The 15,333-nt window shown below is 42.2% G+C and overlaps 1 protein-coding gene across 1 annotated transcript; it reads left to right on the forward strand.

Annotated features, from left to right (window-relative positions):
- Window positions 1-1,996: 1,996 nt before the first annotated feature.
- Window positions 1,997-9,778, forward strand: LOC127763016 (lysophospholipid acyltransferase 2). The gene is made up of 8 exons (XM_052287574.1): window positions 1,997-2,430; window positions 6,083-6,138; window positions 6,621-6,841; window positions 6,917-7,313; window positions 7,868-7,953; window positions 8,471-8,534; window positions 8,637-8,749; window positions 9,280-9,778. The coding sequence occupies exons 1-8, from the start codon at window positions 2,129-2,131 to the stop codon at window positions 9,418-9,420; spliced, it is 1,380 nt and encodes a 459-aa protein (XP_052143534.1). The 5' UTR covers window positions 1,997-2,128; the 3' UTR covers window positions 9,421-9,778.
- Window positions 9,779-15,333: the final 5,555 nt, after the last annotated feature.

The raw sequence follows: 15,333 nt of genomic DNA on the forward strand, positions 1-15,333 counted from the left end.
CACCGCCGGCCGGTGATTGGACGGATGTATTTACTACCCAAAAGAAACGCAATTCAGATCCGTGCAGTATTGCTCACTGACATGTGGGCCCCACAGACCCTTGGGCCCACATGTCAGTGAGCAGCACTGACCCTCGCTCGTCCCGCGAGCTGATGGAGCCTTTGTTGCGCTCGCTACCTTCCGGCCTGAAGGGCTGTAGCATCGTCGTCTCGGCCAGCGAGGAGGGCGGCGCGACATCGCGCTACTCATCACTGCTCCTTCCTGCAGCAGGCGAGGCCCCTGCGACTGCGAGCGAGTCGCGACGACGGACGGAGGGGGCCGCCTCGCACGCGATCTGGTCGTGCGCCGCGCAATAAATCGGTGGGGTGTCCGCAGGCTGGAGGGCGTTTGATGAAAGGCTGCCGCCGGATCCCATCGCTGCCACGCCGGGTCTAACGCTTTCCCTGTTTTGCCTGCCCGTGTCCGTCCGTGCCTCCGTGGTCACCGTGCGTGTTAGTACGCTCGCTAGCTGCCACTGCCAGGTCCGGCAAATGCCGTCCGAGTCCCTGCACAATGGCGAATTTCACGCGTGAACACGCAGTGAATCTTTTTATTTGGATCCCAATGCTCAAATAGAGATGGATGGAGTAGTTCGTTTGATCTAACGGCGACAACTGTGGGATCATTACAAAAGGTACCTTATTTATGCTTTGCTGCAAAAGGTACAAAGAGAACGGCTTATTAAGACGTCCTTTCTGTATGTTAAATGTTGAAAGCTACTCCCTCCGTCCCAGTATAGTGGACGTTTTTGACTTTGTACTTTCAACGTTTGACCATTCGTTTTATTTGCAAAATTAGTGTAAATATAAAAAAAATAAGTTATATGTAAAATACTTTTGATAATAAATCAATTGACAAACAAAATAAATAATAATTCTAAATTTTTTTGAATAAGACGAATGATCAAAAATTATAAACAAAAACTTAAAGAAACAGGTAATATGGGACGGAGGTAGTAGTAGCTACGAGTGCTTCGGTACAACGTATGGGGGAGATTCCGGTCTTGATAGTGATCGATAAACACGTTTCCTTCGATATCCCCGATGCACCAACCTGGATAGTTTGTGTCTAATGAAGAGTGTCTGTGTATGTTGCGTATACTGTAGAGGGTTGTGCACTAGTGCTAGCTAGATTCCCAGAAAACGTACACGCCGGTATTCCCAGAAAAAAAGAAATGCTCTACTAACTCGTTGACCGATTACTATGAATGAACTCGGTTTACATTTTTTGGTAGGGAAGAAATCTCTGTATGGACCTGATTTTAATAATGATACATCCAAACTAAAATCACCAAAAATGCGTGATTTTGGGAGTATATGGGAGAATATTCTTAAGCTTAATATTAGATTCCTCGCTTTTTTGATTGCTAGAGACACAAACCATAGAAGGATATGTAAGAATATACACTGACATATGCGGCCTGACTACAGCGTGATCTCCAGCAAAAGCATATAAGACAACTACGGATGGTTGGAAATTCCGTGGAGCTTACTTGCAGTATATAAGATTAAAGACCAGTTTTATAAAGGTCATGTATGGAGTTTACTATTCTCCTGATTATTACAAAATTTATATTGTTAGTACGAGATTAAGCCAAATCCACACTCAAGAATTAGCGTAGATTACTATGGAATATTAGATAAGATATTCTCACTGACATCGGCAGAGTTTTTCTTTTTTTTAAAAAAAAAAAAGTCAAAGCATCGTGCGGTCCTGCATATCTATGGGCTTCTTCCAAATTCAAGGATTTTATAGACTTTTTTTAAAAAGCGCTTACCTTTTCAAGTAACGGAGAAAAAAACATGCCATGATCCGGAGGTGTAACAGTTTCTACACTGCTAATTCAGGAAATCGTCACATGAAAAAAGCAATTCAGGAAATCGTCAGGGCCTTGTGTACAAAACTACCACACCTAGATTAGATTTGCACGGCATCACATGTAGTGCACGCGACTCGCATCGCAAAAAAATTTGGGAGACCACCCACAAATCGCTCGTCGGCGAGCGAATCCAAACCAAATCCTTGTTCTAGTCTTGTATCACCCGCATCTGCGCGTCCCTCTGCGGCGGCGGCGGCGGCGACGGCGGCGATGGGGCTGGAGATGGAGGGGATGGCGGCGGCGATCGGCGTGTCGGTGCCCGTGCTCCGCTTCCTGCTCTGCTTCGCGGCCACCATCCCGACGGGCCTCATGTGGCGGGCGGTGCCCGGCGCCGCGGGGCGGCACCTCTACGCGGGGCTCACCGGCGCCGCGCTCTCCTACCTCTCGTTCGGGGCCACATCCAACCTCCTCTTCGTCGTGCCCATGGCGTTCGGGTACCTCGCCATGCTCCTCTGCCGCCGGCTCGCGGGGCTCGTCACCTTCCTCGGCGCCTTCGGCTTCCTCATCGCATGGTGATGAAACTCTCCCCCCCTTCCATCCGCTTGTCTCCAGGGTTTGCATACTGCTATTGGGTGATTAGGATCGAAGAAGCCGTAGCTGCATGCCTAATTTGGGGTTGACACACGAGTAGGACGAGTAGAAAGAGAAGGCTAGGGCAGTTTATTTACAAACCAGAGGAATTTTTGAACGGAGGGGTATGTGGTGATGTGGCGGTGCCAGATTTCATATTCGAGCCGACTCAAACGATTTTGACTTTTTATTACTGGTACTCATGTGGTCCTACGTAACATAAGATTTTTACCGTGGGAACAGGGTCTTCTATTGAACTCCGCGTCGATTCGCTTGTATGCCTGCAAACTTCGAATTGGTGATCCTGTGAAGTTTGGAATGAATAGGTTAATCATTTGCTTTTCTAGTCCTGTTAACTGCAAAAATATAGGAGTGATGGACTTGCAATAAAAGCTCATTACTACTGCTTGGATTGCATAGTCCACTTATATTTTTATCCGTAGTTTGGTGGCAACCCTTTGTGATGTTTTATTGAAATAACATAGTAATGCATGCTAATGTGAAAAACACATGGTCAAATATGAAATTTTGGTTACTGAACGTAAATGCAAGGTAGAGATACTCTAGGCTGAGATTACTATATCGGAACATTCTGAAGCTCCATATGCAGCCCAAAACAGATTTTATAGACCTGCTGTTTTTATGCCATCTTTCTCTGGTTTCTGCCGTATCTGGCTTCAGAACAGTTCAGGAAAGGCCCTTGCATTTACAGTTTATTTTGCAGAAATCTCATTTTATTTTAGTTCCCTGTGTTCAATTGCATGAGGATTGCCACTCTCCAATAGCGGCAATTGATGATTTTCCACTCATGTCTATGACACGTGGGACAAGGCCCACATGCAGTAGTCTATATGTGGAAAGTCGTCAAATGGCCTATGGAGAACGATAAATCGTCAGTTTTCCTGATAGGCGTTATGTCCATTAAGTGCTGATGTAAATATTTCCTGGAATTCACTAATTCATGTACATGCTTATTCATCCATTTGTTACTCGCTTAATATTTGCACCTACGCACTGATGAACAGAAGAAAAGGGATAGCTTTTCATCTATACTAGTTTGGGGGTTTTTTCGTCGTCTTACCCTTCTTAGTGATCCACCGCAGTTTATATTTATGTGTATGAGGTGGAGGTTGGTAAGATAAAATTAGGATATCGGCCTGCTATCAATTCTTAAATAGCACATCGCTAGTCTCCCAAGGATTTCTGCATTACACTAAAATATGGTTCAAGAATCGAAATCAGCAATCACGCAAGAGATCTTTTACTGGTGTTGCATCTAGTGTCCTACGATGTTCAAGCTAGGGTTATTGTGAATCTGCAAGGAATATTGATTTTGTTTTACTTGGTGTCATGAGAGATGGGATTCTGCAGGGTGAAGCAACAAGATAAATCACTGCAAAACAGAAAAGTGATGTGCAAAATAGTTGACAATGACAGCTGACAGGAGTGGTTCCCAAATATCCCCAAGCGTTAAGATGATAATGGTGCTGTTTGATTCACCTTAAATTATTTTGTTCAGTTGATTGTAACTGAGTATGTCAACTAAAAGAAATGAAGGGATTTAGTTTATTCTTGAAGGAAACAATCAAACTTGGAACTGGTGATGTTTTATTTGCTGAATGGCCTATTGATAGATTGGCAATCTGAGTATCTAAACCCATTCCAGTGACTATGCAGATATAGGTGTTTTCCTATTACAATCTCATTAGTATTAGTGTTTCCTATATCTCTAAAGAAATTCATCCTAAACTGCTGCAAGTATCTAGTAGGGTCTGCCGGTTTGGAATTTCAAAATGAGATTGTGTCATTCCCTGGATAAGCAGTGTGAATCAGAAGCAATGATGTTATTCTAATTTCACGTAGAGAGTAATCATGTCTTCTGCTCCCTTTATCTCGTAGAGAGTGCCTGTCGATTTGGATTTGGAAATCCTAAGTTTACTATTCTAATTTCACTCCCATTTATGTTCATGCCTTCTGCTCCCTTTCTCTGGTCCGCTGATTCGAAATTTCAAAATGTGGTCAGGCACCCTAGATAAGCAGTGTGAATCAGAAGCAATGATGCTATTGTAATTTCACTCCCATTTATGTCAGGCTTCTCCCTTTATCTCATAGAGAGTACCTGCCAATTTGGAAATCCTAACGTTTACTAAGTTACCTTTTTATAAATGTGCTCCAATATTAATGGGCTGAGTTCTGTAGTAAGTTTTGCATTATTCTCAAATCCTGTTTTCTTGCCAAAAGATAAAACAATATGGCAGGCTGTGATGCCATGTTGCAACTAGTACCTAAGATGATGCCCGCTTTCCATTCTTATGCCATTGCATGCGTCAAACTAAGCATCTAACAGAGATTACCAAGAACCTGATTGAGACCTTAATTGGAAAAAAAACTGTTATTTTCCTTCATTCAATATTCTGATCAGCAGTCTCTGTCATCAAGATAAGGGAGAAATATCAAACATTCCACAATCAGATTGGATGCTGTAAACTGAAGTATGCTTATTTCGAATTCTTAATACATAACTGATTTCTATTTCTAGAAACCATAATTTCTCTGTTGGCGGGATCCTGATACCATGTCCTCTGTCCGCACTCCGCACCCTTGAGTTTCTTGACTTCTTTCTGGTACAGTGGTACTAATGCCATTTTTTTGGTGGAACATGGAGCACTATGATGGAAAGAAACTACTGTCAGAATTGGGCAAAAACAAAATCTAGCTAACATATTAGATGACATATCCACGCAATATCAAGAAGATCAGCCACCAACAGGCGATCATCATAGTCCTAAATATTGTCGTGTTTCCACTTTACGCCAACTTTGAAGTTAGCTAACTCATCATCTGAACATATATGTATTTTTATATTAACTATTGTCCTGGCGTTGTTTACTCACATAAAAGGATAAACTATAATACATTGTCGTCTAGCGCTTTATTTTTCTAGTGTGCTGTTCGCTATTATTTCCTTTATCTTCCGTAAAAAGGTATTCCCTTGTGCATATGCAAATTTTGAAAAGCAAACTGTTAGGGAACAAAAATGTTTTTTGGATCTGGATGGGGCTTCTTTTACAGACTGGTTTAAACTTAATCCAATTTATTATTAAAAGTGTGTTGTGGACTGGAATGTGGCTGGTTGGACACCTGAAGTGTGTGTTTGTAACAAGTGATTTTACAGTCCTTGAGTAGGTACTGATAGGTACCCCATTTTATAGTGTAAAATTTGGTACCTCTTGATACCTCCAGTACTAGAAGGTATGAAAATTTGCACTAAAAATTTTAGTGCCTCTTGCCTCTTGGTACCTCTCAAGGGCTGTCAAATTTCTCATGTAACAAATCTTTTTACCTTTAACTCAATATAAAATTTGGTGGGCTATCCTTTGCCAGCTCCTTGTCTTTTCAAGTGCTATGGACTCATTCTAAGTAGCAGGTCAAACTGAGTCCACACCATTAAGACTAGGGAAACATTTGATTGTTAGGAATTATAGTTGCGGTATTAATGTATTCAAATTTAGTCATGATTTTTGTCTTGGAGATGCATGGAAGGAATAATAAGCAAACGCAGAGATCCTAACAGGTTTTCATCCTCTTATACAGTCACATGTACTACATGAGTGGAGATGCATGGAAGGAGGGTGGCATTGATGCAACAGGTATAATATAGTGCTCTATTGTTTCTCATACATATTTCATATAGTTAAACTATATTCATTGGTTAATTTTCTACATCATTTCATTCTTTTTCTTCGGGGAAGTTTTTAGACCATATCTGATTTACATATTTGAAATAAGCATAGAAAATAAGACATGTATTGTTTTCAGATCCCTAGTATTACCTTATGGAATTTTACTCATCTGTTTTTGCTGCCCTGCTTCCTTGTAATTAAACACTGTTCCACGAGGATACGGTTCCTCTTTTCTAGTAAGAACTAGACCTTCCTTTTGAGGGTTTAGCTATAAAGGCAACAAATTTCATAATAACTTAACTTTTGAGGCTACATTTTGTCCATTCAGGTTAAAACATCAAACTTTAGGTTTTCTGGAGAAGGTTTTATTTGTGTCACCCCTAAGAAAAACATCGTGCTCTGTTTCAAGTGTCTTTCTGGAATTGATTTTTTTTCTTTTTGCAATGCAGGTGCTTTAATGGTTTTAACATTGAAAATCATTTCATGTGCAATAAACTACAGTGACGGTATGTTGAAGGAAGAGGGTTTGCGTGATGCCCAGAAAAAGTATCGTTTGGCTAAACTTCCTTCTTTGATCGAATATTTTGGCTACTGCCTCTGCTGTGGCAGCCATTTTGCTGGGCCAGTATATGAGATGAAAGATTATCTTGAATATACTGAACGGAAAGGAGTAAGTGGCTTTTGTCTGCTTTGTGTGGATGATGTTATGTTTTGTTTATTACTGATATTTTCTTGTCTAAAACAGTTATGGGCCAGCCCAACTCCTTCACCACTATTGCCTACTTTGCGTGCTCTAGTTCAAGCTGGCGCATGTATGGGGTTATATTTGTATCTATCACCTCAATTTCCACTTTCACGGTTTAGCGAGCCCTTATATTATGAGTGGGGTTTCTGGCACCGGCTCTTCTATCAGTACATGTCAGGCTTTACTGCTCGTTGGAAATACTACTTTATATGGTCACTTTCAGAAGCTGCAATCATTATATCTGGTCTGGGTTTTAGCGGCTGGTCTGATTCATCTCCCCCGAAAGCCAAATGGGATCGTGCAAAAAATGTTGATGTTTTAGGTGTCGAATTAGCTACAAGTGCAGTTCAGTTGCCGCTTATGTGGAACATTCAAGTGAGCACATGGCTGCGATACTGTAAGTTCTGCATCCTGATGAAATCCATCATATCGTCAATATTTTTTTTAACTTTCTTTGTTGGATGATAGAATGTTTTTTTATTGAGTTTACCATGTTGGTATGGAAAGTGCTGTTGTGCTTTCCCAAAATGGATAGCACGATTTTAAAGCTTACTGAAGATCTGATCGGCAATGACCTATTATGATCCATAATTCCACATCACTTCTACATTATGTGCAATTCAGTTTGCAGAAGAGCATAGAAACAATACTCTATTAATATGTAGTCTTGTTATAAGTTAATTTACAGTTTAAGTGGGAGAAGTCTAAACTTCTAATATATGTGTTTGACCCTTGAAATTAACTAGTTGAGTAAGGAAAGTCCATCCACTTGAATTTTATTTTGTGTAAAATCTGGGTATGCACTAAACAGTTTGCCTTTTAAACTGGATACCATTCGTTCAAGATTACTAATAAATATGAATTTTGAAAGCCTGAGCCGATGATATTCAATTTGAATACTATTAGTTCCATAACACTGATTCAACTATTTCAATTCCACTGTTATTTCAGATGTTTATGAGAGGCTAGTTCAGAAAGGAAAGAAACCTGGTTTCCTCCAGTTGCTGGGTACACAGACAGTCAGTGCTGTCTGGCATGTAAGTTTTATTTTTCATGAAGATTATATTTTGACTTTACTTTTTTGTACTTCTTATCATCTATAGAATAGCGCCCTGAACATAATTCCATCAATACTTGCTATATGAAATTAGAATGCTGTATATTTAGAGCTTCTATTGTCCTAGTGCCCTAGTACCCATCTTTCCAAGTAGAGGCAACACAAGTAAATTGTAAAATGTCCTTTTCACTTCTGACATATTCTGATACTGTATTAAAAACTTGTTTTCTGACACTTTTCTCATACCAAGGATTAGGTAGTGCTTAATATTTTTCTAACTTCATCTCACATGAATATGTTGAGGCCTGGTTTAGTTCCCAACTTTTTCTTCAAACTTCCAACTTTTCTATCACATCAAAACTTTCCTACACACACAAACTTCCAACTTTTCCGTCACATTGTTCCGATTCCGTCACATTGTTCCGATTTCAATCAAACTTCCAATTTTGGCGTGAACTAAACACACTCTGAGTGATCTGATTGTTTCTGTTTTACAGGGTCTTTATCCCGGATATATCATATTCTTTGTTCAATCAGCATTGATGATAAATGGTTCAAAAGGTAGCTCTCCCTCTCTAATTTCAGCCGCTCTAATTTCCTGAGATGTACTCTATTAGTTAGAATTATGAAGTTGTAGTTGATCTGACATTTTCCTCAATGCAGTCATATACAGATGGCAACAAGCAGTCAGCAATCCAGTCTTCCACGCTATCCTGGTTTTTGTAAATTTTTCATACACCTTGATGGTCCTTAACTACTCATGCATTGGGTTCCAGGTGAGATTGAGCTTCTGAATCTTGTTTTACTTTATAGCAACTGAAAAAAAAAGACTTGTCAGAGTGTTTGTTGAAATGAATCCTGAATGAAAATGTTGCATTTGCATACACACACAAGAAAAAAAGGTAGATACCATTGTTTTGATCCGTGCCTTTCATGACTAGTACATACATATGTGGTTTTTGTAGTAACATTTTTAGTTTTTACTTTATCACCATCTTAAGAAAAGAGCATTGAAGCCTGAATGGTTCTTTAACTAAGTTTAAACAATCGTGCCACTTTAGTGATTTTAGTACCATGAAGTTATGAGGTTATGTAAGAGGGCACCTTAAACTCACCAAGCACACCCGAAGAAAATACACTACTGTAGTTGCTGTCCTATTTTATTAATAAGAAAATACCGTGGGTTGAGTTTTGTGTCTCTTGACAGTAGTTCTAGTATTACCCTGTAATGTGAAAAGATGCCTTTCCTCTATTGTTTTGTGTATAGTTTGTATTTACCATGCTGTATACTCTTCGTTTCCTCCAGGTACTGAGCTTCAAGGAAACCCTAGCATCCTACCAGAGCGTATATTATATCGGCACAATTGTTCCCATTGTAGTTGTCTTGCTGGGTTATGTTATCAAGCCAGCCAGGCCAGTGAAGCCAAAGGCTCGGAAGGCAGAATGAGCAACAAGTTGACCTGGTCAAGTGGTCATTACATATAGGAGCGACGAAGAACATTTAATGACGATAATGACGAACTAGTGTCCAGCTATTCTACTGTGGAATTTCGCAGGAGAATGTGATGACTCACCTTTAAAGTTCTGAACTCCCTTGTGATTGATCAAACATTAAAACGTGGCACTCCCGTTGGATTTTTCTTCTATGTTATGACTACTACTACAACTACATAGGATATCGGCCTTGCGCCTTCGGTTGTTGAGTTCTCTTCTGACCGACTGTTATTCAAAGCGATGTATTTTTTTATCACCTTCCCTGGCCTGGAGCCAAATGGAGGTGTGAATGGGCATCATTTCTTGGTTCACATCCAATGTGTCCTTACCAACTGAGCTCCAACAACACTAGCAGTTTAGCACCCATGTTTTGACTCATGGCTTACTTTGAACACAATTTTGGTGCCATGATAGCTAAACTCGTGGCCACCGAGTAGCCATATGGCGGTCATAGACTACTTACTGAATCCGGCGCCCTCTGCTGGTCATTTTGGTCTTATAAATGGTGCTACAGAAGTGCAAACCTGTGGGTGGTCTGGTCCAAACTAATACTCCTACTACTATGCAGCGTCGCAGAGGTGGTAGGTTTGGTGCTGGCTGGTGGCTGCGTCGTGTTTGGGTCCCAGGATTCGGCAACCTGAAAATGCCAGCCGTGGTGGTCTGCTCTGTCACCCCAGGGCGGCCAGAAAGGGCAGCGTAGTGTGCTACAGTGCTATGCAGGGAAAAGGCGACGCCAGTGACACGACGTAACGTGGCGTTGATCAGGTCATGACCAATGACCGATGGCGTCCAGATTCCTGGTTGCAAAAACTGCAATATACAACGAGTCATGCTGCACTATCTCTAGTGCAATGCAATGCGGCGCATGCTGCGTATACGTGCGAAAGACAATCTCCTGGCATCTTTTCCCAGAGAAATGGACGGTCTAATAGTCCGGACCGGCAGCCGCTTTTTCAAACAATAACGCAAAAAAGTTCTCTAGAAATTCATGGAGCTAATCGCCACTATACAATTCCTGAGACAAATCACCTTCGCTAGCTACGGTTTCTAGACAGCATTTGTCTCTCCCATATCGCTTTGATCGCGGTGCGTGCAAAACTGCAAATTGCAATCCGCGTCCATGAATTCAACGTTTGCGACACCGGCTGGGCTACGGGAAGAAGACTCGATCGACCGCCTAAAAATCCGGTCGTTTTCAACTGTCTCATCTTTGTTGTGCCGGCGCCGCAAGAGCTGCACGGTTTCGCCACCGTCTTCGCGCACCTGGCCGTGTCTCACACGGCCGGGCCGGGGTGGCACACACGCACCGCACGCGTCCTTGCCGTATTCCACCCGGCTAATAACCGCAACAGCATGGGCGTATTACCAGTTTACCACCACCACCAGCAGCAGCGACCGTGCACGCAGGCAGAGCGCAATGCAGCGCGACGCTAGCTGGCGCGCGCTCCACCATCGCCCAATCGCCCATGCCCTGGAGGCCTGGAAGCGTACGTCGTGCGGTGCAGCCTTGCCGGCCTGGTTAATTCTGCAGCTGCATGCAGGCCACAGTTTTGTTAGTATAAAAAAAGAAAGGAGAAAAAAAAACTGGCCGGCATGGCATGGCTTGGCGTTGGTGGGTGGGGGATATATTGACGGGACAGCGGACCACCTGAGATTCGCAACGAGCGTGTCGTCGATCGATCGGCCGGTGGAGTTTTGTGGATTCCGTGCCCAATCTTTTGTCAAAAACGGCCACTCTGCCTCTACAGTTACCTGCACTGCCGCCGGCCGGCTACCTATAGCTTGGGGGTACCACTCTAGCTACCCAGCTTTGCCAAGCACAAATTAACACACACACAGCTCTGCTCGTTCCTGACACCCTGCATGACACCACCGCGTGCTCCCCACAGACTCAGCAACACGGGAGCCAAAGGGGAAATCACCTCAGACAGGCTCAGGCTCAAGGCAAGGCCGGGCCGCAGGAGGGGTGGCCATCACGCACACTCATCACATCACCTGCGTACTTACTCGCGGCACGTGCCTAGCCCCCCCTCTCTCTGATCCACCAATCGAACAGGCGCGTCGTCGTTGGCCCCGCGCGACGCTGCACACATGTACAGTTCCACCTGAACGTGTACGTCAGGTGCAGGCGCGTGCGCCACCACGTACGTACTCCGGCCACTAGCTGATCACTCCGCGCGTGCCACCGCTCGGCCGGCCGGCTCAGCAGAGGCGCTCGCTTTGCTCTTGCTTGCCCGATAGATCGCTCGCTCTTCTTTTGCGCCAAATGCGTTGCACATCTTGCATTGCATTGCATGCATGTATCGCAGTCTCGCAGAGCTGATCAAGCCCCAGCCCCTACCTATAAAACACTGGCACGGTTACGTACGCTGGGGTCGCCTTGTCGTCGCCCTCCTGGGTCCAGATTCCTCGCCCGTTTGGGTCGTCTCACGCTGGATCGATCCGCCCGTGTCAGGGATCATAGTCTCAGAGATCTGAGTGTTAGTTTATCAGTAGATCATGCATGCATCAGCCTGTGTACTAGACTGTAGACATGTCTAGCTATGTTCAGTAAGTTTTGACCACGACCCCTGTTCTTTTACGGAGCTGTATATAGCTAGCTAGCTACACAAACGGCGAGCGATATTTTTCTAATTTCCTACAGCAACAGGATAGTGGATACATATATCGACATCGATGTAATCCTTGGTGTATTCTACCCCTGGACGACGGTTAGCAATTCCCTAAATTAATTAACCATCACATTCACGTGTAAATTAAAACGGCCACATAATAATTCACAAAGTCCACGGACCTCCATATATATATATATGTCGCCACTCGCCACGTGTGCTAAGAGTCACCTGATAAATGAATAAATTGCCATTGCAAAACTTACTTTGGCCGGCCGCAGGCTGCAGCTGGTTTCATCTGATTACTACTTCAGATAACGAAAGCGAAATCCACAACGGCGACATATGAAAGGAACCCCGGGCCATATCGGTGTGTGTGGTGCGTGCATTTGCATCGTTTTACATGATGCAAGCGTTTTAATTCATTAAAATGTGATTCGCGCGAGCGCGCGCGAGCTGTCCATCTGCCAAATGTGCATATGCATATGGCTTCGAGGTTTTCGGTCATCTATTCGTACAGTAATTGGATAGAGTTGGTAGAGCTAGCTGACGTACGTGTCAGATCAGAGGAAATGTAGCTGACACCGATGGCTGATCGTGGTAGCATCGGTAGTGTAGTGTACGTACGTATCGCCGGCCCAGTTGCATTCTACTACATCCGTCCCAAAATATAGCTATTTCTAGCATAGTACTTTATCATAAAATAAAGCTATTTTTCTACCTACCTTCTCCTCTCAACCAATCACAACCATTCTTTTTCACATACTTTCTCTTTTCAATCAATCACACACCTTCTTCAATCATTCTCACATACTTTCTTAATACCCGTGCCAACCTAAAAAATACTTATATTTTGGGACGGAGGAAGTAGAAAATAATACGGTCCTTTGGAATTAATGTAGGAAACCCAAAACACAGAAATCGAGTTGCATGGTTTCTAAAAAAATAGTAATACGGAAAAGAAAGTTTAAAAAATTAAGAGGTTTTTATCCACTCAAAAATGATTTTATTTGTAGGTTTTAGGCTTTCCTTTTCACAGGTGGCATAAATTTTCATCCACATGTGAAGATGGCTGAGGCCGTCTCAAGGTCACAGATCAGCTCTGAGATGTGTCCTTAAGAAATGGATAATTGAACCTACATCTAAAGAGTTCTATTAGGTTTTGAGCTAGGCGGTAGGTGTCTACTCTATCTATGTATGTTCAGATTCGTAATATTAGAATATGTCACATCCGATTCTAGATTATTTTTTATAGAACAGAGGGAGTATTTTCAAACCTTAATACCATACATGCCTTCTCATCCCAATTCTTAATTTTCAGCTGAATGGATTATGTAATTTTGTGATAATAATTGAGAGTATAAATGAATGGATTAATATTTATAAAGTAAAAGTTGTTTAAAAATATTTTTAAAAACTATATATATTTTTAAATTTAATATAAACCGTACTGTTTAGAAGTTATATATATATATATATATATATATATATATATAGTCACCTGCGGTCGCGCGAACCTTGCTGGCAGCCAAATTAATACCCAATGCTGTACCCAAATTTAAGCTCCCGAGAGAAGATTCAATTCAAATCCTACACAAGATCGAGAGGAGAGGTCAAAAGGAAATTTGCAAGGGGCCTGCACACATTACCAATTTCCTAGTACATATTATAGTATTAATACACGACTCCATCACCCGGCCGCGACAACAAAATTTCGGCCGCATGCATGCGAATGCAAACACCGGAGGCGCCAAAAGAGAGGCGCTTTCACTGGTGCAAATGGCATTTGCGGCATATGCATGCATGCATGCACAACCTGTGCGTCGTCCGCATCGCTGCAGGCCAAACACAGCCTTGTTAACGCCCGCCCAACTTTAACCAGCGTATAGGTATCGACAAAGCCCTATGCACCGCCAAGAAATATACAGGGACAAGTGCTCCCAGAACTCCAAAAGTTCGGTGTACTCAACTGCTCCTCCATACATGGATACTATCCCCAATCTGATAGATTATGACGGAGGCAATCATCAAATTGAAGGTTATGCATGTAAAGCTTAGCAGCTAGCTTAGCTAGCATTGTGCTGCGCTCTCGTTTAACTAAGCTGGCCGGGGTAGATGCCGTTGAAGATACTCTAGCATATGTAGGCATGAGCCACGCATCTAGCTACCCAAACTCAACGTGAGTATTTGTCTGGACTCGTTCTGGACAATCAAGAGCTTTGGACGGCTTGAATTGCACCGTCGTCCATTGTATGCACTCACTGTTTACTTAGTACTCTCCTTGTTCTATAATAAACCAATCTAAATTCGAATTTGTTTGTTTAAATTTGTTGTACTAAATAATATTTCATTATATTTCAGGCATGTTTATTTTGAGATCATTTTATCCAGATTCGTTATATTATACTCCCTTCCATTCTAAATTGATCATCATATATATTTATGCACTCATATATATTTATGCACTAAGACCAAGGATAATTTAAATCGCATCAATCAAGACACCGTACACACATTCTCCTACATGCATCGATTAAAACATCATCCAATTACACCCTAGCATGCACACATTCTTCCATGCTGTATTAATTATATTACGATGAAATCCGCAACTATGTGGTTATACAATGATTAATTTGAGAAATTTTAGATTTCATTATATGATAATCAATTTGGGAAGGAGAGAGTATCTTATTTTATTTTAGGTTGGTTTATTTTGAAACAAAGGGAGTAACTTATGAAGCTACCAATCAACTCTAGCCTACATATGCATTTTGCAGGGGGAATCCATCCCTGGTAGGATGATGACAAGACTCTCCCAGGGACCCAAAAATTCTTGATGGATTCTCCCGTTTTATAATTACCGTATAATATGGTCACTTGCTCACTAGCTAGACAGTAGTCACTAGCTAGGTCCATTGCATGCATGCTGCAGCCATGACATGGACGCATCTAACATGGCATGGACGCATCTAGCTAGTAGCTCGATCGCGGCCGGAGTACACCTTCCGTCTAAAAAAAAAAACTTTCGAAAATAATCTAAACAATTGCTTATCAAAGTTTCTTCATAAAATTTGATACGTATTTTTATGGAACGGAACAGAGAGAGCATATGCCACTAACTGGATACGTACTATCTGCAAGCTAGCATCCAATTGCATTATATCTTCATTAGGCATAGGCACGTTCGATCAGTTCTCTGCATGCGCATGCGATCTCCTGCAAAGTGAATATGCAGATGATTCAGATGGATC

The sequence above is a fragment of the Oryza glaberrima genome, chromosome 2 (assembly GCF_000147395.1).
Source record: "Oryza glaberrima chromosome 2, OglaRS2, whole genome shotgun sequence".
In the NCBI taxonomy this organism is placed as follows: Eukaryota; Viridiplantae; Streptophyta; class Magnoliopsida; order Poales; family Poaceae; genus Oryza; species Oryza glaberrima.

Excerpts from the sequence above, each read along its gene's own strand:
- LOC127763016 (XM_052287574.1), top strand. The coding sequence starts at position 2,129 with ATGGGGCTGGAGATGGAGGGGATGGCGGCGGCGATCGGCGTGTCGGTG. Across the intron at positions 8,535-8,636 it reads GATGATAAATGGTTCAAAAG|TCATATACAGATGGCAACAA; the intron begins GTAGCTCTCCCT and ends TCCTCAATGCAG. Across the intron at positions 8,750-9,279 it reads ACTCATGCATTGGGTTCCAG|GTACTGAGCTTCAAGGAAAC; the intron begins GTGAGATTGAGC and ends CGTTTCCTCCAG.